Source organism: Ovis aries, chromosome 1 (assembly GCF_016772045.2).
Source record: "Ovis aries strain OAR_USU_Benz2616 breed Rambouillet chromosome 1, ARS-UI_Ramb_v3.0, whole genome shotgun sequence".
In the NCBI taxonomy this organism is placed as follows: domain Eukaryota; kingdom Metazoa; phylum Chordata; class Mammalia; order Artiodactyla; family Bovidae; genus Ovis; species Ovis aries.
In genome coordinates this window covers 111,587,086-111,615,073 of record NC_056054.1, presented here as the reverse complement: position 1 = coordinate 111,615,073, position 27,988 = coordinate 111,587,086, and the positions used below count along the sequence as shown (strand labels likewise).

The window sequence follows — 27,988 nt, the reverse complement described above, 5'->3', positions numbered from 1 at the left end:
GACCCCATAGACGGCAGCCCACCAGGCTCCTCTGTCCCTGGGATTCTCCAGGCAAGAATCCTGGAGTGGGTTGCCATTTCCTTCTCCAATGCATGAAACTGAAAAGTGAAAGTGAAGTCGCTCAGTCGTGTCTGACTCTTAGCGACCCCATGGACTGCAGCCCACCAGGCTACTCGGTCCATGGGATTTTCCAGGCAAGAGTACTGGAGTGGGGTGCCATTGCCTTCTCCATTCTAGTTTGGGGACAATTACAAATAAGTTGCTATGAATATTTGTGTACAAGTTTCTACATAAAATGACTTTCTGTTTCTTTTAAGATAAATGCCCAAGAATGAAATTGTATGGTAAATCCATTTTTCTTTTTTAAATTTTTTTATTGTGATTAAATATATATAACATTTAACATGTTAATCATTTTTAAGTATAACACTCAGTGGCATTAAATACATTCACATTGTTGTGCAATCATCAACATTCTTCAGAACTTTGTTTTCCCGTTTTAAATAGATTCTATTTTTTAGAGCAGTTCAAGGTTCATGAAAAAATTGAGTAAAAGTACAAGAGTTCCCATATGCATCCTGCCACTGACAACATACCTAGACTCCTACATTGTCTATATCTCCCACCAGAGTGACACATTCATTACAATTAATAATGTATATTGATACATCATTATCAAAGTCCATAGTGTACATTAGGGTCTGCTCTTAGTGTTGTACATTCTATGGGTAATGGTAAAATATAATGACGTTTATCCACCATTACAGTATCATTCAGAATAGTTTCACTGCCTTGAAAACACTCCGTGTTCTGCTTATTCACCCCTCCACACCACCCCTGGCAACCGCTGATCTTTTTACTGTCTCCATTGTTGTCATTTAGTTGCTAAGTCGTATCTGACTTTTTGCGACCCCCATGGACTGCAGCATGCCAGGCTCCTCTGTACTTCAGTGTCTCCCAGAGTTTGCTCAGATTCATGTCCACTGAGTTGGTGATGCTATCTAACCAGCTCATTCTCTGCCACCCTCTTCCCCTTTTACTTCAATCTTTCCCTGCATCAGAGTTTTTTCAAAAAGGAAACTGTCTCCATGGGTTTGTCTTTTTCAGAATATCTAGCTGGAATCACATAGTATGTAACCATTTCAGGTTGGGTTCTTCCACATAATAAAATACATTTAAGTTCTCTTCATACCTTTTCATGGCTTGATAACTCTCTCCAAAACTTTTGAGTCACTTTTAGTGTTAAAAGTATTGCCAAGTTATTTTGCATTCCTATCAAAAAAGTATAAATGATTTGGTATCTCTAGCATTTAATGTTGTCAGTATATTTTATTTTGGCCATTCTGGTGAGTGTGTAGTAATATTTCATTTTGGTTTTTAATCTTAATTTCACCAGTAGCTAATGCAAAATGCTTTAAGAGGTAAAATATTAGTGCGGTTATTATCACTAAAATTGAATTCACTGGCAGGTGTGTGGTGTGTTATGCAGTGCTATTCAAGATATGGTCTGTATGTGGCGGCATCTTATTGGAAATGCAAATTCTCAGGCCCCAATCCTTACCTTTGGTGGTGAAGCCCAGGAATCTGTATTTTAGCATTCTCTCTGGACTATTCCTATGTGTGCTACAGTTTGAGAAGTGCTCATCTAGAACTGCCGGAGAAGGCAATGGCATCCCACTCCAGTACTCTTGCCTGGAAAATCCCATGGACCAAGGAGCCTGGTGGGCTGCAGTCCATGGGGTCGCTAAGAGTCAGTCACGACTGAGCGACTTCACTTTCACTTTTCAGTTTCATGCATTGGAGAAGGAAATGGCAACCCACTCCAGGGTTCTTGCCTGGAGAATCCCAGGGACAGAGGAGCCTGGTGGGCTGCAGTCCATGGGGTCACTAAGAATCAGACATGACTGAGGCGACTTAGCAGCAGCATCTAGAACTGCCCTGTCCAATATGGTAGTCAGTTGCTACATGTAGCTCTTAAGTGTTTGAAACATGATGAGTACAAATCAAGATGTGCTGTAAATGTAAAATACACACTAGATTTTGAAAGGTTGCTGCTATGACCCGTGAACGACACTGGGGTTCCTGGCCTCTGGAGGAGAAAATTTTGATTCAGGGCCAGTGACGAGGCTTGATTGCTCAGAGCTTTTTGTGTAATACAGTTTTATTAAAGTATAAAAGACATAGAAAAAGCTTCTGACATAGATATCAGAAGAGGACAGAAAGAGCGCCCACTTGTTGGTTTTTAGCAAGGAGTTTTATACCTATTAGCAAGCTGCTAATTTGAGAAAGGAAATGCCTCAGAACTGAGAAAGTTGCACCAGGCACTTCACCCACAACATGCATTTTAAGATAGCATTGGCACCAGGTGAGTTATCCTGGGTCATAAAACAATTGACATGAATCTTGAGAAAAGGCAGATTTCCAAGCAAATACATAGTTTCATTAACATAGCTTAAGAGAACATCTCCATAAGAAAAACGCATTGACTAGCTCAAGTTTTGAGAAAAGTTCAGGCAACCAGGTGTCCTCATGGCAACGCAGAATTTTAAAAGAAACCTCCTTTTAATTTTGTATAGAGAATGGAAAAAAACATCTGACACTTGTAGTTTGTTTCTTCCTGCCGCTTAAAAGAGTGGAAAAAAAAGCATCTGACACTTATAAGTCTATTTCCTCTGCTTGGGGACCACTAACCTTCCTGCCTGTTACCCTCTCAATTTCAAAGTCTTATCATCAAAAAAGAAACCCATAAAATATCTCATTAATCATTTTTATATTGGTTCCATGTTGGATATATTGAGTTAAATAACATATTATTACGTCACCTGTTTATTTTCACCATTACCTTAAATAACATAAGTGAGTAACATTTTTTCAGCATTAATTTCTAGCATAGAGAATATTTGAACCATGTCTCAAGGATTTTACCATCTCCATCTGCCCCACAGTAGAAAAACACAGAAGTGTGGCTAATACAATTAAGGTATATAGTTAGTCCACTAAAATTCAAGCTCCATAAAGACATAAACTTGTATATGATGTGTATCACTATATCCCCAGCTCCCACCTTGCCGGGCATACAGTGGGTGCTGCAGAAGTATCTGTTGAATGAAAGAATGAGTTAAGCGTAATAGTCCTGGGTCCTAATACAATGTCTGGTGATTGTAAGTGCTCAATTAATATAGCATAATTGAAAGAACCATACATAAGTTGGACACTTCAGAAAATATCTGACTCATTCAAGACTTTTGCTAGTGAAAATAAAGAGGGCATTCAATTTTTATGACATTTGTTTTCATCCCTTTATGTTTAGTTTTACCCACTCAGTCTTTAGATGTTTTACCATCTGTAGTTAAGGCAGACTGCTGTAAAATTGTAGAAAATTCCCATACAACAAAATCTGTGCTTTTGGAATAGTGAGCTGAGAAGACAAAGAAAAAAACTGACATTTACTGGACAGTACTTAACTAACATTCTACTAATTTTTAAAAATACATAAATATTATACATATTTAGGCAACATATGCACAAAAGATAACATAGTGAAATGCAACTCTCCCTTCTCAGGGGCAGTCACAGTTATCAGTTTATTTTGCCTCTTCAATAGAAAATTAAAGTACATATGAGCATAAACAGAGTGATGATAGATAGACAAATTGATGGACAGTAGAGTGGTCTATCAGAGAAGGCTATGGCACCCCCACTCCAGTACTCTTGCCTGGAAAATCCCATGGATAGAGGAGCCTGGTAGGATCCCATGCAATCCATTGGGTTGCTAAGAGTCGGACACAACTGAGCAACTTCACTTTCACTTTTCATTCATGCATTGGAGAAGGAAATGGCAACCCACTCCAGGGTTCTTGCCTAGAGAATCCCAGGGACAGGGGAGCCTGGTGGGCTGCCATCTATTGGGTCACACAGAGTCGGACACAACTGAAGTGACTTAGCAGCAATAGCAGCAGCAGCAGAGCGGTCTATCTGTGTAACTCATTTATTTCAGTCACCCTAGCTAGAGAAATTTGTTGTCCCCACGTTATAATTGAGGGAGCTGAAGCTCAGTACCACTGGATACCTTCTCCACAATTTCATAGTTAGAGAACAATGGAGCCTGGATTCTGAAGCTGGTCTCCAATGGCCTCCCCATTCTTTGACTTGGAAAGATGAAGGCCTGTTGGCCACAACTCTGATCTTCACTGCTCATCAGATTTGTTTAAGATATGTTAGGGGAGTGTGTCATTTCCTCAGTTCTGTCTCACTGCAGCAAAGATTTGAAATGGCAGACCAATGTTACAGCTCAGTTACAGCTCAGTTTTATTTGGCAGTCAAAGGATAGTACACCCTCAAGGTATGAAGGTGGGCTGACCCAAAAGGAGAGAGGCTCAATCTTGGCTCCTCTTTTTAAATGTTTTGTCTCCTCCCCCTGAGCCTGCTTTGTGTAAATTGGGCTAGCCAGAAAGGCTGCTTGTTTCACCTGAGGTTCTTACTCCAGTCCTCAGATTTTCTTCTGTTCCATTTCTGTGGGCTTTTCCCTTTCTTTGTCTTTTAGCCACCACCATTTTGGACTCCTTTTTCCTATTCTAACTACCTAACATTCCCCCTCAAGAGGTGGGAGGCCCAATTCTTTGGAAATAGGGCATCAAGGTCTCTCTGGCTACTTCCTGCTGAGCTGGGACAGCAAGGGGCATTGAGCCTCCCCCTCTTGCTTATCACAATCCTCAGAGTCCTTATAGTGGTATCCATCCAAGGGTGAGTGATATTTCCCATAGTCAGGTGTAGTTTTATACATCCTTGTTGAACTGGCACTGCATGTTGTAGCTTGTTAACCTGGGCAGAGATAAAATGGGTTAGACAATTATACATGGAGCAACCATGAGCAGCATCAAATGGTGATAACAGGGATTAGTAGGGATATTGGCCAACTCCAAATCCTCCCTGGCCAGGAGAAGGATCCCCAAGGTGAGACTGTAGCCACCCTGAGAACTCTCCAGCTCGTTCTTTGAAATTCCATAGGATCCGAATGTTTTTCTTGAGGACTGTGAGACTTTCTTTAACTTGGCTGGAGGTATTTACCCAGAAACAACACATTTCATTCAAGATGGCTCAAGTCCCTCCTTGTTCAGGGGTCAGGAGAGCTATCTCCTGTCTAAATAGAGTATATTTAAATGGAGTATAACCCCTGCCAGGCTGTGTTGGCTCTTAAGAACTGTCCTGAGAAATCTTACCCCCAGAAATTAATTTTGGGAGTGTTCATTAGAATGGCACTCATTTGTAGTCCTGATAGGTATCTGAGATCTCCCAGGGGTTTAACAGGTGTATTGAGTGTCCTCTTCTGTTTTCTTCCATGGCTTGACTCATGAGAAGTGAATCCAGGAGTTGTGTCCTGAAAACTTGACTGCTGTGGGGGTAGAAAGTATTACAGGGTAGGGGCCCTTCCATGTGGGCTGGAGTTGAGCCTTTGGGGACCCATCTTTCCAGACTTTAATTAGGACCTGAGTCCCTGAAGCATATAGTGGTGGCTCTTTAGAATCTTTTGGGTCCTGTTTGACACCCCACAAGCATATATCCTGTTGGAATTGCCCAATGGCCATGGTGTAACTCTGGAGGGTCTGAGCCTCTGGATCTAGGAAGAGGTCATTGACATAAACAAAAGGTCTCCCATATAGCATCTTAAGGACTAAGACCAACCTGTTCCTTAGGGGCAATAGAGGTGTGGAGGAGAGCTATTGGTAAAGCCTCCTTCCATCCCAGGGAGATCTCCTGGGTTATATTTGTTATCACTGATTTTAAGAATTGGTTGGCTCTTTCTACTTTTCCTGAAGACTGAGGCCTCCAGGCGCAATGGAGATAATAAGTAATGCCCAACACTTTAGAGACCCCTTGGGTGACTTTAGAAGTAAATGATGTCCCATTGTTACTTTGTGATGACCTGGGCAGGCCAAATCTCAGAACGATTTCATGGAGCAGTTTTTTACTATCTCCGTCGCCTTCTCAGTCTGGGTGGGAAAACCTTCAATCCATCCTGTGAATCTATCTATCATGATTAGTAGGATATTTGTGCCCTTGAGAAACTGGCATCTGGGTGAAGTCCATCTGCTAGTCCTTTCCTGGGTAGGTCCCACACCATTGCACAGGCTGGGCCAGCTGGGGTCTTCGAACTTCTTGGGGATTGTTTAATTGGCAAATGGGATAAGAGGAGGCCACTCACCTTAAAGCTGTTGGGAGGCCTGTTCCTCTGAAGGGCCTTTCTAGTAATCTTTGGAGGGCCTTCTCCCCTAAGTAAGTGGTGGTGTGTACAGAGTTAACCAACTTCCATTGGAGGTTCCCAGGCAGAAAAAGGAGTCCCTCCTTTTGGAACTAACCCATATGATCTTCCTGAAAGCTCTCAATCTTAGCCTTAAGAGTCTCACCTTCAGTATATGAAGGAATTTCTGGCAAATTAGCCTGTGAAACTAAGGTGGCAACCACTATTACATCACTGTTTTTTAACGCTGCTCTCTTAGCTGCCTGATCATCTGCTTGGTTCCCTCATGCCACTTCTGTGCTCCCTTTTTGGTGTCCTTTAAATGGGAGACTGAAACCTCCTCTGGCCGATGGACTGCCCCCACGAGCCTAAGGATTTGATCACCATATTTGATTGGGGACCCTCAGGTGGTCAAATGGCCTCTTTCTTTTCAAATAGCAGCATGTGCATATAGCACCAGAAAGGCATACTTGGAGTCAGTGTAAATGGCTACTCTTTTTCCTTTTCCAATCTCTAAAGCTCGAGTCAGGGCTATAGGCTTAGCCAATTGGGCTGAAGTACCTGTTGGAAAAGGTTTAGCCTCTATGGTCTCAAAATTGGAAACTACTGCATATCCGGCTCTTCTTTTTTCATCCAAGACAAAGCTGTTTCCATCAGTGTACCAGATTTCCTCGGGATTGGTTAGAAGATCGTCTGACAAGCCCTCTCAGGGTTTTGTCCAGTAATCCAAAGTTTCTAGGCAAGAGTGAAACAGGAGAGAGCCCTTGGGGGTTGGCAGGAGGGTAGTTCGATTAAGAACCTCATAAGGGGATATAGTCAGGCCTGGATTTTCCATCAGCACTACTTAATATCTGAGGATCCTTTGATCAGACATCCATAAATGGCCTCCCCCATTCAGGAGTTGTTTCACTAGGTGGCTGGTAAAAGTAGTTTGCCCCCAAAAGAGAGTTTTAAAGAATCTTCTATCAGGACTGCAACAGCAGCAAGATTTTGAATGCGGGGAGGCCAGCCTTGGGAAGTTGGGTTGAGCCTCTTGGATAAGTAAGCTACAGGCTGGAGCTCAGGTCCCAACCTTTGAGTTAACACTCCCAAAGCTATTCCTTCATTTTCATGCACGTATAGGTAGAATGCTTTTTCTGGGTCTGGCAATCTCAAGGCTGTCCTTGAGTTAAGGCTTGTTTTAGTGTATCCTCTGCCTTCTTTTGAGGACTTCCCCACATCAATGGGATTAAATCACCCCCTCCCTTCAAGCTTTCATATAAGGCCTGGGCAATTAGACCATAACTGGGTATCCAGATTCTACAATACCCGGTTAGCCCCAGGAAAGCTCACGGTTGTTTTCGAGTTGTGGGGGAGGGCAACTGGAGGATTCCTTGTACTTGATCAGAGGACAGCCTCCTAGACCCATGTGTAATCTGAACTCCCAGATAGTGACCTTTCTCTTGACTATCTGTGCCTTAGCACAGGAGACTTTATATCCCCTCTCTACCAAAAGTTAAGAATCTGAATTGCATTTTGTTGGGCACTTTTCTCATCTGGAGAGCAGATAGTAGGTCATCTACATATTGTAATATTTTCCCAAAGGTCCCAGAATCAGATCTAGGAGATCCCAGCTAAGAGCCTGCTCAAACAGGTGGGGGCTATCTCTGAACCCCTGAGGTAATACTGTCCAAGTCATCTGTTGGTGTTTTTCTCCTGGAGCCTCCCATTCGAAGGCAAAAGGTATTATTTAGCCAGTGGTATGCAAAAGAATGCATCTTTGAGATCCAAGACTGTAAATCACTTGGCACTGGGCGGGATTTCTCCCAAGAGTGCATAGGGATTGGGAACTGTGGGATGGAGAGGGACTATAGCTTCATTTATAATCCAGAGATCTTGAACCATTTACCAGGTCCCATCCTTTTTCTTTACAGGGAGGATTGGGGTGTTACATGGTGAATTGGTGAGGACCAATAGCCCACTGGCAAGGAATTTTATTAGAGACTGTAGTCTTTCCCAAGCTTTTCTTATAAGGGGGTATTGTTTCCAGTTTGGAAGCCAAGTGGGATCTCAGAGGACAATGACGACCAGTTCAACTTGGTGGGCTTGTACAAGAGTCCCCTGGTCCCAAACCTGGGGGTTAATTTTGTCCTCCCATACTTTTTTGTCCCTCCCTATTGGAGAGGGTATACTGGGTCCCTCAGTAGTAACCAGAAGTTGTAGAAAAGCTTCCCATCACAAGGGTGGTCCCCAGTTTAGTGAGTTTAAGTAAAGTAAGTAAAGTCACTCAGTTCAGTTCAGTTCAGTTCAGTTCATTCACTCAGTCGTGTCCGACTCTTTGCGACCCCATGAATCGCAGCACGCCAGGCCTCCCTGTCCATCACCATCTCCCGGAGTTCACTCAGACTCACGTCCATCAAGTCCGTGATGCCATCCAGCCATCTCATCCTCGGTCATCCCCTTCTCCTCCTGCCCCCAATCCCTCCCAGCATCAGAGTCTTTTCCAATGAGTCAACTCTTCTCAAGAGGTGGCCAAAGTACTGGAGCTTCAGCTTTAGCATCATTCCTTCCAAAGAACACCCAGGGTTGATCTCCTTTAGAATGGACTGGTTGGATCTCCTTGCAGGCCTAGGGACTCTCAAGAGTCTTCTCCAACACCACAGTTCAAAAGCATCAATTCTTCGGTGCTCAGCCTTCTTCACAGTCCAACTCACATCCATACATGACCATAGGAAAAACCATAGCCTTGACTAGATGGACCTTAGTCAGCAAAATAATGTCTCTGCTTTTGAATATACTATCTAGGTTGGTCACAACTTTTCTTCCAAGGAGTAAGTGTCTTTTCATGGCTGCAGTCACCATCTGCAGTGATTTTGGAGCCAAAAAAAAAAAAAAAAAAATGAAGTCTGACACTGTTTCTACTGTTTCTCCATCTAGTTGCCATGAAGTGATAGGACCAGATGCCATGATCTTCGTTTTCTGAATGTTGAGCTTTAAGCCAACTTTTTCGCTCTCCTCTTTCACTCTCATCAACAGGCTTTTTAGCTCCTCTTCACTCTCTGCCATAAGGGTGGTGTCATCTGCATATCGGAGCTTATTGATATTTCTCCTGGCAATCTTGATTCCAGCTTGTGTTTCTTCCAGCCCTCCGTTTCTCAAGATGTACTCTGCATAGAAGTTAAATAAGCAGGGTGACAACATACAGCCTTGACGTACTCCTTTTCCTATTTCGAACCAGTCTGTTGTTCCATGTCCAGTTCTAACTGTTGCTTCCTGACCTGCATACAGATATCTCAAGAGGCAGGTCAGGTGGTCTGGTATTCCCATCTCTTCCAGAATTTTCCACAGTTTATTGTGATCCACACAGTCAAAGGCTTTGGCATAGTCAATAAAGCAGAAATAGATGTTTTTCTGGAACTCTCTTGCTTTTTCCATGATCCAGTGGATGTTGGCAATTTGATCTCTGGTTACTCTGCCTTTTCTAAAACCAGCTTGAACATCAGGGAGTTCACGGTTCACATATTGCTGAAGCCTGGCTGGGAGAATTTTGAGCATTACTTTACTAGCATGTGAGATGAGTGCAATTTTGCAGTAGTTTGAGCATTCTTTTGCATTGCCTTTCTTTGGAACTGGAATGAAAACTGACCTTTTCCAGTCCTGTGGCCACTGCTGAAAGTCGCTCAGTCATGCCCAACTCTTTGTGACCCCACGGACTGTAGCCTACCAGGCTTCTCTGTCCATGGGATTTTCTAGTACAGGTTTGGGAGGAGAAGCCTCCAGAATAGGACAGGACAGAGTAGTTAGCCCCTGTGTCAACCAAGAAATTCTCAGACCTGCCTGCCACATCCAGTTGCACCCTTGACTCCAGCCATGTGATGATTATCTGTGACAGGCAGGCTGGCTGGAGCTGGCCTCCTCAGTCCTGTTGAACCATCGTGACGGAAGGCTTAGCACTTGACCTTGAGGCTTTTGGGTCCCAAGGGCAGAGAGCCACCCAGTGCCCCAATAGATGGCATTTGTAGCAAGCCATTTAGGAGACTTGTCATTGTTTGGACCCTCTTTGGCCCAATGTCCCACCTGTCTACAGATTAGGCATTTGCCTTGTGCCTTATCCTTCAAGGACTCAGGGTTTGCCATAGTGCTTCCCTGGAGGACGACCAGCATCTGGGTATGCCTTGTCTCTTTCCTTTTCTTCCTTTCCTCGGTCTTGGCGTTCCTCTCCTGTTCTCTGTTATAAAAGGTACTGGTGGCTGTCTGGACCATCCCATCTAAGGAAGCAGAAGGGTCCTGCTGCTATAGCTGTTGTAACTTTATCCTAATATCTGATGCACACTGGGACAGGAATTTTTCCTTTAAAATCACCTGTTCCTTGTAAGAGTCTAAATCCAGATTGGTAAACTTTTGGAGGGCCTCTTTTAGTCTTTCCAAAAAGGCAATGAGGGTCTCGCTGGACTGCTGAGTTATTGCTAAGACCCAGGCATAGTTGATTATTTTTTGCTGGGCTGCTTTTAGTCCTACCTTTACACAGATCAGAAAATGATCCCTTTCCCAGATGTGCTCAGGGTTATTATAATTTCAGTTAGGATCTGAGGAGGGGACTGCAGTTTCCCCCACTGGATATTTATTGCTTGACTTGTTGAGCCCTGTAGTATACCCTCAGGCTTCCTTTATGACCCTAGCATACTCAAGGTCAGATAAAGTTTGACTCAATATGACCATTATGTCCTTCCATGTCAAGTCAAAGGCCAAGGTAGTGTGTTGGAATGTATCTATATATTTGCCTGGGTCATCTGTATAGCTTTTCAGGTCTTGTTTTATCTGTCTTAGTTATAAGTGGGAGAAGAACTTATGGACCCAGGTTGGTCCAAATTCTCCTCCAGTTTCAACTAAGGGACATACTTGAGTTAGTTTTTGTGGATGGGGTGCTCCCGCGGGCACATTTGGATACAAGGAGACAGCACCAGGCACCTCGGGAGCCATGGGAGGTGAGCCTTCATGGGAGGCTTCCTTCTCTTGGTTGTCTGTGCCTCACACCATTTGCCTAGTAGGCTCACTTTTAGGGCATACGACAATCCCATATTTAAGACAGAGCTCCTTCATATCTCTTAGGTGGAAGAAAATTTGGACATAGGGGATCTCTGTCCATTTCCCTTATCTTTTGCAGAATATGTCTAACTGCAGGATGGTATTGTAATTTAAACTCCTATCCTCAGGCCAGTGTTCCTTATCCCCCAGAGGACACTGTGGCCATGCAGTGGCACAAAAGAATTTTAAGCAACTTTTCCTTAGAGGATCAAACAAATTTCAGTTATCAAGGATGCATCTGAAGGGCACCTGTCAGGAAGTTGATTGGTTATTTCCCATCTAAAAGACAGTGATGACAAGGAGGAAAAGAAAAAAGGAGAAAAAACTAATAGACTGTCTTCTATTTTTATGGGTGGACTTCCTTAGGGGTGAGTCTTTCTGAAGATTATCCTACCCAGTACTGTTGCAACCTGAGAGCCAAGGGTCAAGGTGCAGATCCCCAGGGAGTTTGAGGCTTGACAGTCTCCTAGAGATCAACATTTCATTGTCATAGACCCACTTTAGGTAACAACAGAAGTAATGGCAAAGGAGAGGGTTATCTGGTCCTGTTAGGAGCATTAAGAGTATTTAATAATAAGCTGGGTGGAATGATGTTGCCTACAAGGGGGCAGGGTCCTGGTTGCAGGAGTTGGTAAATGACTTAAGAACAAATCGATAAGAGGCAACAGACCAGATGTTCCATAAAAGTGGAGTGGAGATTTGATCCGGGGTTATGTTTGTAACTTTAGGAGAAGGGTGGTAAGGGTTTGGGCCCAAACAGGCTGCAGGGTTCACTCCCAAAGTGGAAAACATTGTCCCTGGAAGCCCAATTGCTCTTGAAGGGATGCCACCAACATGATGGACCTCTAGCAGGCACTGTGGGCCTGTCACCTGCCCTAGCAGGTTCGCTGAGAGGTGCTGTTGATACACATGTTGTAGGAAACATGGAAGATGAAGGTCTGAATCTCTAGAGGGATTGGATATTATATAGAACTTCCTCCCAAGAGCCAGCTATTTTCTGGTTGTCCCTCCAAAAGACTGTAGAGGCAACACTGTAGGCCTGTAAAAAAGGCTCAGAAAAAGAGCATGAAACAGGAGGGAAGGGTCTAAGGCACAACTTTTGAAAGAATGACACAGCCCAAGGGCATAGGCCTAACATAAACTGATTAAAATCAAATGGGTCCAAGATGGCAGACAAGTCAAATTCAACTAGACCTTGATCCTCAGTCTGCAAGCTAAATGACACACTGTGAGGCTCCATGACAGTTCCAAAACACTATCAAAAGACCAAGGAGTGGATTGTTCCCCAATTGTTGGAATAACCCTCCCACCCATTCGCATATGACATCACCCAGCTCACAAAAACTAACCACACAGTTCATGGCCGACACATTTACCCTCTGTGATGGCACACACTCTGAGGCCTGTGCTTCTCTCTGAATCCAAACAAATCTACCTCTTACCTATTGCTGTGTCTCTCACTGAATTTTTTTGCAATGAGACATCAAGAACCTGAGCTTCATTAGGTCCTGCCATGTGGGTTTGAGTCCCAATTTAGGTAAACAGTTTCAAGCACAACTTTTGGAGATGGAAAGATGATGACCTGCCCAATATTTTGTAAACAGTGGCACAGATGGAGAGAGGAGCTGAAGAATGGGAGAAAAAGCAGTGGGAAACACATGCCGAGGAACCGCCTTCATAGCCTGTCAGAAAAACTGCTAAATGCCTGACCTGTACCCATAGTTTTCATTGGCCTGATCCTTGGCACAAAGAAGATTAAGGACAGAATAACCCTTACCCACTTGGGCAACAGCTACTAAGGCATAGCAGATAGTGGAGCCTTCAGGACACGCTGGGAAGTAGCCCACGCCAGAGACCCTCAACTGCACCCACTGCTGCTCACCTGTTCACAGGGTGTTCAAGGAAACAAGAAACTAGAGATTGTAAAGGAATTAAGATTTGTTAGCCATATGTCCTTCCAGCCACTGGGGCAAGGACCTCTTAGCTTAACTGGAGGTCTTCTGGAATCTGAGACTGAGCCGTGTGAACTTTCTGCTGAGTTTGTTTTTGCTGTCCATGTTTTCAGCATGCTAGGCTTCTTGTCGCTTCCACTGGGCTGGGTTTCCTTGGCATTCAGCTTCCACCACATGAGCTTCTGCCAAGTTGGGCTTCTTCTGTGCTTGGTCTCTGCCTCATGGGGCTGAGCTGAGGTTGTTTCAGCCAGGTTACATCCGAGTTATGGCACCAGATATGTCATCAGGGGAGTGTGTAATTTCCTAGATTCTCTTACTGCAGCAAAGATTTGAAATGGTGGACCAGTGTTATAGCTCGGTTACAGCTCAGTTTTATTTGGCAAACAAAAGATGGTACACCCTCGAGGCGTGAGGGCAGGCTGACCCAAAAGGACAGAGTCTCAATCTTGGCTCCTCTTTTTATATGTTTTGTCTCCTCCCCCTGAGCCTGCCATATGAAAATTGGGCTAGCCCAGAAGGCTGTTTGTTTCACCTGAGGTTCTCAGTCTGGTCCTCAGATTTTCTTTTATTCCATTTCTGTGGGCTTTTTCCTTTCTTTGTCTTTTAGCCACCGCCATTTTGGACTTCTTTTTCCTATTCTAACTACCTAACAGTAACATCTCTTTGCCTGCTGAGAAAAATGAGATGGAATCTTATTTTCACCACTATCCACCACCTTAACATTCACTAAAAAAAAAAAAAAAAAAAAGTCTTTCTGAAAACAAGTGAACAACAAGCAGAGACTTGAAACACTGTTGTCAATCAAGTTTCTAAGGAAACACACAATTTGGTTCCTTTTTCTCTATGCATATCTGTATCTATCACTGTTACAGCTAATCAAGGTCTTTACTCCAAACATATTTGAAGCTTTTTTGCCTCGTCACTAATTCTGATCTGGAATGTTCCCCTCTAAGAGACTCTTCCTGGAAGAAGGCATGGCAACGTACTCCAGTATTCTTGCCTGGAGAGTCCCATGGACAGAGAAACCTGCTGGGCTACAGTCCTCAGAGTCACAAAGAGTACAAGCATGCACAAGAGACTCTTAGAACCAGAATTTCTGATTAGGTTGGAATCAAAGACTTTACAGCTCTTACTTCCCATTTTGTACATCCTCACAGGTACAAACAAATGGTTTCTGTCTCTACACTGCCAAATTTATTGCTTTTACAGACTCTACGTTAATTAGAAAGTTATGTGCCAGTTCCTTCCTCTATTCCCTCCCTCACATGGCAATAGTGCAGGGACAAACGACATCACAGCAGATTTGCCAAGAATGAACTAAACTTATAAACTCTGAATATGGTCCTTTTCTTATCTCCTGGCAAAGAATCTTTCCTGTACTTCTTCCAGCTCCAGATCTAGTTATTGCATCAACTTACATATAATTGGTTTTTTCATAATCCTTTACACCTAAAACTTTTATCATTTACCTTTTGATTGCTTTAGTAAAAACATTTTTTGAAATGAACTTTTAAAGAGGTTTGAACTTTTTCATCATAAGCACTTTAAAACAAATAAATGAAAAAAAAAGAAAATACACATTCACCAGAAAACAGAGCCGAACAAAAATGTTTAAAGATTGTTTCATACAGTAGCGTGCTGATAAATTTTCAACTAGTTGTTAATGATGTGTGTGTCTGTATGCACACACTATAAACTGTATTGACATAAAGGAGATGTGGCGCACAACTGTATAAGTGATAATATACAATAGTCTTTATTGTAAATTCCATATAGCCAGTTGTTCTCACAGAATATGCTTTCACTGGTTTTCGCTGAGCATTTATATCCCTAGCCAACATGTGGTTGCAACTGATGAATGAACCAACGTGAAAATGGATGAACACAATCAACATAAATATTGGTTGATATTTTAATTTAAGCTTACTAATAAGAAAAAAGTGATTCAGCAAAGACACATGTATTGGAACTTCATTTGTTCATCAATGATGTGAGCAACTTCTTTGCTGAACTGGATAATGGTTCTCAAATTCTGGAAGAATATTTCTGACTTTTTCTGTGCTATTCACAATGTAAAGTCTTCAATTTTGTTTGTTTAATCTGCTTTAGAACCTTCTCCTCCGTTGCTTTAAGTCTGGAGCGACAATCGGGAAAGCAATAAATCAAGCCCTAGTTTGCAGCATTTGCCAGTTCCTTTGATGTAAATACTCCATCTATGGCTGATTTTAAGTCATGCAGAGTTGGGAAGACGTTTTACATCATTACAAGGGATAAATATGATAGGTATAAACAACTCCTAGAGCATAGATAAGAGTAAATTGGGACTTCCCTATTGGTCTAACAGTTAAGACGCCACTCTTTTACCGCAGGGGGCATGGGTTTGATCCCTGGCTGGGACACTAAGATCCCTCATGGCACTGCCAAAAAAAAATAAAAATAAAAATAAAAAATAAAAAAGTAAATTTTCCAAAAACATTAGAAAGTGATGAGTTTTGAGGATTGACTAGCTTTGTTATTAATAAAATGTACTTCAGTGTAAGTTTTTAACAACCCTCATGAAAATGACAGAAAATTTAATAGTTGACTCCCTCAGGCTGATATAGGTCATCTCCAGCTTACCAGTGGCTCATGTGTTTTCTCCTCACAGGTCGTCTTGGGAAGCCAAAAATTACTCAGAGTTTCGTGACATCTGTGAACAGCACCTGTAATGCCACACTGATGTGCTCTGTGGATAAAGAAGAAAAGAATGTGACATACAGTTGGAGTCCACGAGGGGAAGCGGGCAATGTTCTTCAAATCTTCCAGACCCCTGACAACCAAGAGGAGACTTACACATGTACAGCATGGAATCCTGTCAGCAACAATTCTGACTCCATCTCTGCCCAGCAGCTCTGTACAGGTAACCAAGCATCTCTGTCCATCTCTCCTGAAGTCTCAAAATTCACTCTGACCTGCTGCAAGGCCTGAATCTGGTCCAAGTTCTCCAGAGGAGGTGCTTTCTTTATGCCATGGCTGGACCCAATGTCCTTCTCCTCCCAGTAAGCCCCAGAAAAGAGTCCAAAGCCTTCTGGGAGATGCCAGGCATTTCAGGGTATTCTGAGGCAGTCCCCACTCAGCTGTCTGATTCAGTTTCTGATCTTGACCTTTAATAGCGGCCAGTACAATTTTCCTTGTAGCTTTGGCACTCCTCTGGAGGGCACCTAGTATGGATAGTGTTCTTGAATGTGGACAAGCTTGCCTAACTTCTCTGGCCCATTTCCTGAGAGTCAAGTCTCATTGCATCTTCTGTTTTCAGACATCACAATGAGCCCCCATATTCACCGCACTGGACTGATGAGTGGGCTGGCTGTGCTTTCTCTGCTTATAATCATTCTTTCAGTGGTTTTGTTCCTTTTGTGCAAGAAAGAAGGTAGGATTTTCTCACGAGGTAAATGTAGAAATGTACCTTTGTTTTTCCTGGGATTGAAGTCAGTTATCCAAGGTGGGGTGGAAATGTCCTTTGTTCCAGGGATTTAGTCTTTCTATACTCCTCAGTGCTCCATCTTACCATCTCCCAGAAAGACGGCCCCGATTACTATATTCTGAATGGTCTTCCAAACATGTTTCTGGGATCAGCAGGATGCCATGGGTCCAGAACTTGGGTCCAAGTTTGCGTGAGTAAGTAACTGTTAGTTGCTTAGTCATGTTTGACTCTTTGCAATCCCATGAAGCCTGCCAGGCTTGTCTGTCCATGAAATTCTCCAGGCAAGAATAACGGAGTGAGTTGCCATTTCCTTCTCCAGGTCTCCTGTAGGGGAAACTAGAATTGGACACCTCAAGTCAAAGAGAGCCCCTGGGTTCAAGTTTAGCACTGCCATTAACAAACTGTGCTCCATGGGGCACATGTATTTACCTCTCTGACTCAGTGTTCTCACACATGAAATGAGATTTGGACTAAGTCTCCAAGGTCACTTCCAAGGTCACTTCCAATTCCACCAAAACTGTGACCTTTGAAGCTTGTCATTGAGGGACAAGTATTAGTTGTCACTAGATCCCTTTGGGTCCCTCTGGATCATTCTGTAATTGTAACCATTCTAAACTCAGAAAACCTGATCTTGGGCCCTAGGGGAGTCCACCCTCCCATTCCTCTTAACTCTGTGTCCACTCAAAATCTTCTTTACCCACCCATCATAATAGCAACCCTGGATGTAGAGAGGCTCTACCTCTGATTCCATGTTCCTGACTCTCTTTTGGGTCTGATTCCTCAGGTTCCTTCTTGAACAACTTCAGTAAGAACCCTGGTAAGTTCTCAACACTAGTTTCCCTGGATGATAATTGGAAGAGATGAGTTCACAGCAGAGTGGTGAAGCCTAAGCTTGTACTTTGCAGACAGTCTGGGGTGAAGGTCCCAGCTTGACCATTTATCTGCTACCAACTACTTTATCACTGTCTTGGTTTTCTCCATTGTAAAATACACATAAAACCAGGATGTGCAGCATATTCTTATGAAACAGATTTAATGAATTACACATATAAAGTACTTGGCCCAGTGTCTGGTACATTGTGAGTACTTAGTGTTAGATACTATCTTTACAATTGACACACCTGGGCTTGGCACAGAAGGAGGCATCCCGGGGGAAGAGAGTCTGTAACATGAACTGTAGCTCAAATAGTCTCTTGATGGGGAGAAGTCACATCACCTCCTCAGGCCATAGGTAATCTTCAGGGCTCCTCAAAGAGGTATTTGTCCTCAATCCCTCACAGCCTTGTTGGAGGGATGAAGGCCTAAGTTTTCATCTGCAAATGAAATAAGAGAGAGCACTGAATCTGGTTCACTCACCAAGTCTGAGGCAGGGACTGGGACAGGACTAAACTCGGAAACACTGGATCCCTGTAATAATAGCACTCAGCCCAGACCTGTTGTCTGCAGATACGTTGGTGCTTTGGAATATGAAGGCCCCGAATTCTGGCTATCTGTTTTCAACTTGACCCTCAAATATTCTGCATTAGGAGCAAAGAAAAGCAGTACAGTGGGAGAAATGCATCTATTAGTCCATGAATTCTTAAAACATTCAGTTGTGTCTGACGTTTTTTGATCCTGTGGCCTGCAGCCACCAGATTCTTCTGTCCATGGAATTCTTCAGGCTAGAATACTGGAATGGATAGCCATTCCCTTCTCCAGGGGATCTTCCCAAACCAGAAACTGAACCCTGGTCTCCCCTTGTAGCTCAGCTGGTAAAGAATCCGCCTGAAATGCAGGAGATTCCGGTTGTATACCTGGATTGGGAAAATCCCCTGGAGAAGGGATAAGCTACCCACTCCAGTATTCTTGGGCTTCCCTGGTGGCTCAGATGGTAAAGAATCTGCTTGCAATGTGGTAGACTTGGGTTTGATTCCTGGGTTTGGAAGATCCTTTGGACAAGGGCATGGCAACCCACTCCAGTATTTTTGCCTGGAGAATTCCAAGGACACAGGAGCCTGGCAGGCTACAGTTCATGGGGTCACAAAGAGTCAGACATGACTAAGCCCAGCACAGTTCCCACACTGCAGGCAGATTCTTTATTATCTGAGTCACTAGGTGAACCTTGAATTCTTAAAAGTAGGAATTCTTAAATTCCTCACACAGAGCTTGGCAGGTAGAGAGTTTAACAAATGTTTGACTCTGAATCGATCAGTCAAGTAACAAATGTGTGCGGGGTACCTCTTACATGTCTAACACTGAGGTGGTAAAAGAAAGATATGTACCAGAAGAAACCAACAGTGTGTAACTAGAGAGAATCAATCTAATCGAAAAACTAAGACTGTCACGTGAAAAGACTAGCCATATAAGGCAGTCAGTGCTAAATGCTGGAGACACTAAGGAAGACCCTGGGTGGAAAAGCTACCTTCAGTGCCCACACAGAGATTGGGGAGAATCTCTTTGTCCTAATGTGGACTGAAAAGAATTCCCACTGTGCTCTGGGTGAGACCTCACCCAGGTGTCTCCTGTACCACATGGCATCCCTAAGAAAGAGACAAGCAAGGATTCAAACATCCATCTCAAGAGGACAGGAGTCATTTAACCTCTTGGGGTTTCATTTCTTCATTTGAAAAAAAGAACATTAGAGTAAATCATCTCTAAAAATTCATCCACATTTTCATGTACTGTGGTTCTATGCTTGTTTATGACTCAGATGCTTCCTCAAAGAAAACAATATACACATACATCACAGTTTCAAGAAAAACCCAGGCAGCAGAGTCCAGGATCTATGATGAGATCCCCCAGTCCAAGGTAAGGTGGTGCTACTCACTGGTCTCCACCACCACCCCAGACAGGGGGTCATGGGTAGCAGCCACAGGCCAGGGGCTGGGGGTGTGGGATCCAACCAAGAAATACCATGTCAGGGAAATGATCCTTTGAGCCTCTCTATGAGGACAAGAAAGTGGCCACGTATCACCCCCTGGTAGCCTCCCAGACTTGAGACCTCATGCTTCTAATTGGGCCTGGTTCCAGGTTAGATGTCATGACTAAGAGTAAAGCACATTCCACAGGGGACTCATACCAGGGGAGCCTCTGATATGAGGTGAGAGCTTTTATGTGGCCACTGACCGGTAAATAAGTTGCTAAGGGAGTTTCAAGGACACAAAACTGAGAGAGGTCCACTTGAACTTGACTTCTTGGTCTGGCTGCAGCAGCAGCTTATTTTCCATAGGCTGATTCACTCTGTCCCACAGCCTGCCCTCCCACCTTCCTTTTACCTGCCTGCCCCTCCCTCACCTCCACCCAGAACCAGGCTTCCTCATGGCATCACCTTCCTCTGTGCTTCTACCAGCCTGCTCTTCTGAAGTCTCCAAGGAGAGAAAGGGAAATTGAGGTCTGCCTGGTCAATCCAGCCCTGTACTTGGACCAATAGTTCAGCTGGGTTCATAGAGCCTATGAAAAGCTAAAATTCTGATTAAGCAAGACTCAGTCTGAACAACCAGACTGTTCTTCTTGGCTTCTGAGGTTCTTGTCCAATTGCTACCTATACCCACCCCAACTTGACCCGGATGCTCTCCACCTGGATGGAACCAAAGGTGAAGCTGGGAGAGGAAACCACTTAGTGAAAGTGAGAGCAGGGAGGGCTGATGGACAGAGGCAGAAGTAAGAGATTTGCCTGGGCTCCCTCACTGAGGGCAAGATGGGTGTTTTACAGGTGCTCCCCACCAAGGAGGAGCCAGTGAACACAATTTACTCCATGATGCAGTACTCTGATAAGGTAAAGTCTTTCTGATTTTTATCACTGTTGTCCTGTCTGTTCCAACTTTTCTTTGGCATCTTATCTAACCAAACAGGAGTAAACTGGTTCCCTTGGGACCCTGTGCTTCTCAAGATTAATTGCTGAGAGCCTTGATCTCCTTCCACACATGCACACAGCTCTGCTTCCCAGGTCCAAGGCCATTTACAAGCTGGCTTCCTTGATTGCTGTTCCCAGCTTTTCTATGAAGGAGCACCTAGGTCTCTGAACTGCAGTGGGGAAACTTCAGCCTCTAATAACATCCAGGGCCATTGCTAGCTCACAGTGTATAAATTGGAAGGCAGGTCTGCCATGCCCCAGGCAGACACAGGGCCACACCAGATGCACAGATAGGCAGGTAGAACACAGGTTGGATCCCAGTTCCCACTGGTTCCCTCAGCAGACCTTCACACTGTGCCACCTGTGCAAGCATTTGTAGTGCTCTAGTGATACTCATGTTCCCTGTGCCCCAGCATCCTTCTCTCAAATAAGCAAAGAGGGAAGGCAGGTCCTGGCCTTTGACAGGACTTTCAGCTTGGGGAACCTGCTTCGGTGTTGTTATTATCTGAAAGTCTTTGTTTCCACCACAATTAGGACAGCTTTGGGGTCTCTGGGTGAATCAAACATTTTGGAAGTGTTTCTGTCGAATAGCTGAGCTAATAGGCAGGAAGCTAACCATGAAAGATAAATTTGAACCCAGATTCCTGGGGAGAAAGGGATGATAATGATAACAAGCAACGAGTGGGATGAAATATTGGGATGTCAAAATGGAATGCAAATGAATTCATGAATAAGAATTAAAAGTTGATTCTATGAGTCATCTGTAAGCTAGACAAGTCGGAAGGTCATAAGGGAACTCAATGTACAGGTCAGTTTGAATGTCAAGATAAACCAAGTGCCCTGGAGAATAAGACAGAAGGACTTTGACTTCCTCAAGGACCAAAGATGGAAGGAGAAAGAAGAAAAGGAAGAAAATGAGTGAGGAAAGGGCAGGGAGAGGGGGGTGGGGTGGGAGGGGAAAGAGAAGCAAGTGAAAAGCAGGGCGCCAGCATGTCTGCACCAGGATTAGAAGGAGAGTAGGAGGAAACAGAAGAAAATACACTGGAAAGTAGTAGATTTGAGGGATTAATCAGGGACTCCTGGATTGAGACATCTCATAGTAAACTCTCTACCCAAGTTGGTTGGCAATTACTAGTTTGGTTAGTACGTAATTTAAAACCTAGGACTCCCTGAGCCAGTTGAAGAGTTGTCTGCAGTATTCTAAGTAAATACTTAGAATTAGTGAAAGTGACTCACCACTACATATAAGCCAAGGTGAAGTTATTGGGGTAAAGGAGAAATGAAGACTTAACTAGGAACAAGGAAGGCAGGTCACATGAGCCTGAATGTCGCTTCAAGCTTATAATCAAAATCAATGGAGATACCCACATCCCCACCTGCGGTTTTTTCTGAGTTAAGAGCGCTTCCAAATGGAGTGACTGGAACAGAGGTGAGGGACTCAGCAAAGGGCAAGATCCTGCTACCCACAGAGTACCCCAGAACCAGGGAAATCTAAGATGTCTTTCTAAAGGCTCCCTGTGGGACTGGAAATCCCAAGCAGTGCCTTTAAGTCAGCATTTCCCTCTTCTCCCTTTTGTACAGATGGAGAAAACCAGCATTCAGAACAGCAAACCGCTTGGGACTTCATGCTATGAAATTGTGATCTAGGTTTCCAGATGGAATTCTCCCCACAGAAACTGAGCTGCAACCACACATACTGGCAGATGATCCAGACCTAGACTTGCTCTGCCCAGATCTTACCCAGAGATTACAGATCACCAGATTCCAAATGTAAGCAAAGAAGGAGACACTCTGTTGCTGGGCATAACTTGTACTGAAATAGACAAATGCATCATGCCCTTTCTAAGATGCCTCACTTCCTAACAAATAGCAAGGCAGATCCCTTGGCACAGTGCTTCTCATCCTTCTTCACACTGCAACACATGGAGAAAATAATTTTTATGATAAAATGGAATAAACAATCAAGATTGCTCATGGCTGGAGGCTGTATATGACTGGAGGAGATGACTCTTCCCAGCAACCTCATATGTGGAGGATCAATATTTACACACCTGTAACCTGCCATGACACACCACTTAAGAGCCTCTGTTCACACTCAATATATGGGAGAAGCCCTGGTGCATGGCCTCACCCAGACCCCTACACCTTGGGCAGATAAGCCTCTCATTCAAGTGCATGACTTGATATATAGAGTGTGGACTGCATTTCAGGCTCTGTTTGTCCCTTTGCCTGCAAACATTTGTTCAGGGTATACCTGGCTGGACCAGCCCAACCCTATATCACTGTGTGGCATGGAAAGATGTCAGAGCCGTGGGTCTCAGCTGTGCAGACACACTCTTCCAATGGAGTGTTGGAACATGTTCTTTCTGTAAGGACTAGACTTCTGGGGCATTTTTCTTTAGACTCCACTTCAGGAACCACATATTTTTTTTATGGCTAAGTTTTCCTTCTGTATCCCTCTGTAATGGTTCATTTTGTGTGTCAACTTAACTGGGACATGGGTTGCCCAGATATTTGGTTAAGCATTATTCAGGACGTGAGTGTGAAGGATGAGATAAGCATTTGAATTGATACACCTTGTAAAGCAGATTAATCCTCCCCTCCACGTGGGGGGCATCATCAAATCAATTGAAAATCTGAATATAAAAAAAGGCAGAGTAAGGGAGAATCTATTCTCTCTCACTGCCTGACTGTCTTTGATCTGAGACATTAGCCTTCTGCCTTGCATTTGGACTGGAACTTCCACCATCAGCTTTCCTGGTTCTCAGGCCTTTCAACTCAGACCTCTTCAGCTTGCTTACAGATCTTAGAATTTCTCAATCTCTGTAACCACATGAGTCAATTCCTTTATAGCTATTTCCTATAGTTCTGTTTCTCTACAAAACCAAACTAAGATACACTCCAAACTGCCTCATCATGAAAAAGAAGGCATCTCCAATAAAGCCATTCTCCAAAAGGAATTCAGTTCAGTTCAGTCACTCAGTCGTGTCCAACTCTTCGCAATCCCATGGACCACAATGCGCCAGGCCTCCCTGTCCATCACTAACTTCCAGAGTTTACTCAAATGCATCTCCACTGAGTTGGTGATGCCATCCAACTATCTCATCCTCTGTCATCCCCTTCTCCTCCTGCCCCCAATTCCTCCCAGCATCAGAGTCTTTTCCAATGAGTCAACTCTTCGCATGAGGTGGCCAAAGTACTGGAGTTTCAGCTTTAGCATCATTCCTTCCAAAGAACACTCAGGGCTAATCTCTTTTAGAATGGACTGGTTGGATCTCCTTGCAGTCCAAGGGACTCTCAAGAGTCTTCTCCAACACCACAGTTCAAAAGCATCAAGTCTTTGGCACTCAGCCTACTTCACAGTCCAACTCTCACATCCATACGTAACTACTGAAAAAACCATAGCCTTGACTAGACGGACCTTTGTTGGTAAAGTAATGTCTCTGCTTTTTAATATGCTGTCTAGGTTGGTCATAACTTTCCTTCCAAGGAGTAAGTATCTTTTAATTTCATGGCTGCAATCACCATCTGCAGTGATTTTGGATCCTAGAAAAATAGTCAGCCACTGTTTTCACTGTTTCCCCATCTATTTGCCATGAAGTAATGAGAGACGGCAATGGCACCCCACTCTGGTACTCTTGCTTGGAAAATCCCATGGATGGAGGAGCCTGGTAGGCTGCAGTCCATGGGGTCGCTAAGAGTCAGACACGACTGAGCGAATTCACTTTCACTTTTCACTTTCATGCATTGGAGAAGGAAATGGCAACCCATTCCAGTATTCTTGCCTGGAGAATCCCAGGGACAGGGGAGCCTGGTGGGCTGCCGTCTATGGGGTCGCACAGAGTTGGACACGACTGAAACGACTTAGCAGCAGCAGCAGCAGCAATGGGACCAGATGCCATGATCTTAGTTTTCTGAATGTTGAGCTTTAAGTCAACTTTTTCACTCTTCTCTTTCACTTTCATCAAGAGGTTCTTTAGTTCTTCTTCTAACTACTCAGCTATATTTCTGGCATTTTAGGGAAACCCAGACATCAAAACAAAAGACATTGAAGGAAGCAGTCATTCTCCAGAGGGAACTTGGGAGATGATGATATACATTATGAAACTGTGTCCATCCCAGTTACTAAGGCTTAGCCCAGAGAGTGGTGGAGTTCAAGCTATGGTTAGTGACCCTCCCTCTTCCCCTAAGTGGAACTTTCAGGTAAGCATTTGAAAAATTGTTTCCCTCATGTATTAACAAGAATAACCAGCCAGATCCTAAACCACCATGAACAATCCCAGTCTCAATAGCAGAAAGGAACTGCTTTTAGGCAGAATGAAGGTGTTAGTCCCCATTAATGGGCCCATAGAATCATCTAGCCCTGACTGTCATCATCACTGTATTGGGGGCTTCAAGATCTCCAAAGTGTAAGATGAACATGATGTCTGACTTGGTCTAACTACAGCAGAAACACTACAGTTAAATCCTGAACTACATGCTACAGGGGGTGGCGTCACCTAACACAGTCAGAAGAGACCTCATAGAGGAAATGAAGCTGAAGTTGGACCTCAAGGTATGGATGGGATTTGACAGAGAATGAAGAAGGCAGAAGGCATCCAAGTGAGGAAGGCATAGAGAAAGAAAACAACAGGATCTGTGTCATGTATTTTGGGTACCTCCCCAGATACACCATGTATGATTGCAGTCCCTTGCCTATGTGTGGCATAGTGCTCAGCTGGAATGTATGGCCCCATCCCTTATTCATTTATACATCCTTCAATACCCAGCTCAAATATCACCTTATCTATGAAGCTTTCCCTAGTCAAATTAACTATGGTTCCTTTTGCACTCCTTTCCCCACCCCTATGGTCTTTCTGTCACTAAAACTCATTTCATTTCATTCTACCTTACAATATAGATAATTGTTTGTTTCTTTATGTATTGTTCATTACTTAAAGGCAAGGCCCACGACTTCATGATGATGAAGAGGTGATCATGAGACATATTAGCTTTATTCATCTCTGCATCTATCATCTGCCAACATGGTGCCTTGTACCTTACTTAATGAGCTATAAATGCTGTTGAATAGAATTTAAAGTGATCAGCTAGCTTGAAAAAAGTGTATATATTGGAAGTACTGATGGATAGAAACCAGTAAGCATAGTGAAATCAAATCACAGCAAGCACTAAATATCAGCATGAAAACATCAGAGGCTATTCCCAGTACAGGGGCATTTGGAGGGAAAAGATTTTCAGAGTTAGACAGATCTTCTAAGACATCAAGTAAAACAATGAACCAGGTGTAAGGCAGTCACCCTAGGGAAGGGTATGGAAGAAGAAATGAGACGTAGTCCTAAAGGCTGGAGAAGTTCCAAAGTCACACTGAATAAGATATTTTTCCTAAAATAAAAGTACGTCTTTATGTGAGTTGACAGATCACTCATGAACATATTCATTCTGTAACTGCTGCCCCTGCCTCTCCCTGGTGTGCTTACTCAGCCATGTTCTTAGTATTCTAAATCCCCAGTAGAAAGTAAGGGTTGAGGGAGAAAGGAAAGAAGGAATGAAGGGGAAAGAAAGGAAGAAAGAAAGATGAAGGGAGGAAGGAAGAAATGAAAGAACTAGAAATAAGAGTTCCTTAGGTGCCAGGAGCCAGCATGGGGAATCCCGCGCATGGCAAAGATCATGAGGAAGGGGGCCTGACAAAATGCAAAGGCAGGATCAGGCCTCAGCCCGCCCCCCTGCCCCGGATTTTCTCAAGCATCTACCCCCAGAACCAAAATCTGTCTGCTTTACTATATTATGCCTTTCACCAATTCCTCTGACATTAACAGGGGGCTATTCCCCACCACCTTTTTCTGGAAAAAGTTAGCTTAGAGCTCCAGCTAACAGTCTCCTGCATATAAAAGGAGTGTCTCAGCTCAAACCCCTCTGGTAGCTTTCTAATTTGCCTGACAGGTCTGGCCGGACCTTTTACAACTGCGCATGTGATTGCTCACAGCCTCCCCAACGTGAGAGGCACAGGAAGCTTAAAACATCCTAGGAATGTAGGGGCTTCTGAGGAGTCGAAATCATTAGAATAGGACTGATTAAGGGTTTCATTGTTGAGCCAATACTTGCTGCCAAGTTTGCATATCTTTTATTTGTTGATATAGTTAGTATATAGAAAAAACAAGTAGCAATGTAGATCTTTGAGTTAAGTACCTTCTTTGTTATAACCCATTGCACCTTTGTTCTACAGGAATGTAACTTTATTTAGTGCTTTGATGGTGATGCAGATTAAAGAAAAACACTTCAGGGAAAATGAGATTAACATTCATTAAGGAAGAGAGCCATAAAGTGTTAACAGGCCTCTTGGCCAGAAGATAATGTAAATCACCTGAGACCTTTTGTATATGGAAAGATATGCAGAAAGAAAGCCTGGTATCGATAAGGGTCAGGACTGCTGCCCCTGCATGACTCTGTATCCTCCATTATGTAAAACTTAGGGTATATAAGCACCTTTTGAAAATAAAGTTATGGGGTTTTTGCACAAGCTTGGCCTCCCCCGTGTCGACTGACTCTCTCTCTCTCTCTCTCTCTCTCTCTCTCTCTCTCTCCCTCTCCCTCCCTCTCTTTTTCAGGCTGATCCCTTGGAACGCAGAGGCTCTCTGTGTCTACTTATTTGCCCGGGCTTCTAAGACCCACGCGAGAGGGAGCCCAAGGCGGGGCACCCTCCGCTATTCAAGAGGGTGTCTGTGGCCTAATGTAGACGGTGCAAGTTTCTTGTCTTGAGACTTTATTAGCTTTCCATGTAAACCAAGGAATATCAGTCTCTTTTCTCCTCTATTTTTTCACTACATTATTCTCTTCTAATCTCTCTTTAAATTTCTAATTAATCTCTCTTCGCTGACACCGTCCCCACTTCGAATTCCCTGGATCCACCGAGGCTGGACCCCAGCACTTAGGTCTTCCCAGGAGAACAAACCTAGGTGCACAGAAATTATTCAAGTGACTTTTGGGACTCATGAACACCGTGTTTGGTTCTTTCCTATGAATCTTCTGATTTATGAAGGCATAAGCTACTCAACCCATTCCCAATCAGTTCTCAGATTATCCTTCTGTAATATGAATGTGATCTTATTTTCCCCTTCACATCTTTCCACATAAGCTATATTATGACCAACAGGTCTATAAAATCAAAGTATTCTTTCAGTGGAACAGAATCTTTACATTTTAACTGGTAGAAAATTGCTTTACAATGTTGTTTTGGTTTCTCCCACGCAGCAACATGAGTCAGTCATAATTATATACATCCTTTCCCTTTTAAGCCTCCCTCCCCTTTACCTATCACACTCCTCCAGGTCATCATGGAGCTCCAACTGGGATCCCTGTGTTATACAGCAACTTCCCACTAATTACCTCTTTTACATATGATAGTGTATATACGTCAATGCTACTTTCTCAATCCGTCCCAT

The 27,988-nt window shown here is 43.6% G+C and overlaps 1 protein-coding gene and 1 long non-coding RNA gene across 15 annotated transcripts in view; one reads left to right on the top strand and one right to left on the bottom strand.

Annotated features, from left to right (window-relative positions):
• Positions 1 to 27,066, top strand: part of CD84 (CD84 molecule) — a 45,228-nt gene extending 18,162 nt beyond the window's left edge. For 2 of the 14 annotated variants that reach the window (XM_060415239.1, XM_012184477.4), the window contains 5 exons: positions 15,902 to 16,153; positions 16,550 to 16,663; positions 19,407 to 19,504; positions 20,409 to 20,471; positions 22,131 to 27,066. In XM_060415239.1, coding sequence (XP_060271222.1) covers positions 15,902 to 16,153; positions 16,550 to 16,663; positions 19,407 to 19,504; positions 20,409 to 20,471; positions 22,131 to 22,196 — 593 coding nt within the window. In that variant the 3' untranslated portion in view covers positions 22,197 to 27,066. Of the gene's footprint in view, positions 1 to 15,901; positions 16,154 to 16,549; positions 16,682 to 16,788; positions 16,912 to 17,501; positions 17,535 to 19,406; positions 19,505 to 20,408; positions 20,472 to 22,130 lie in introns of all 14 variants that reach the window. The other 12 variants (XM_012184467.4, XM_060415210.1, XM_042256537.2 and 9 more) reach the window with 12 other exon arrangements.
• On the bottom strand, positions 3,541 to 19,412 carry LOC132659786 (uncharacterized). Its single transcript, XR_009600593.1, has 3 exons — positions 17,839 to 19,412; positions 15,874 to 17,053; positions 3,541 to 4,821 (listed from the first exon to the last, which is right to left on the bottom strand). It is a non-coding gene; the product is annotated as an uncharacterized LOC132659786 (long non-coding RNA).
• Positions 27,067 to 27,988: the final 922 nt, after the last annotated feature.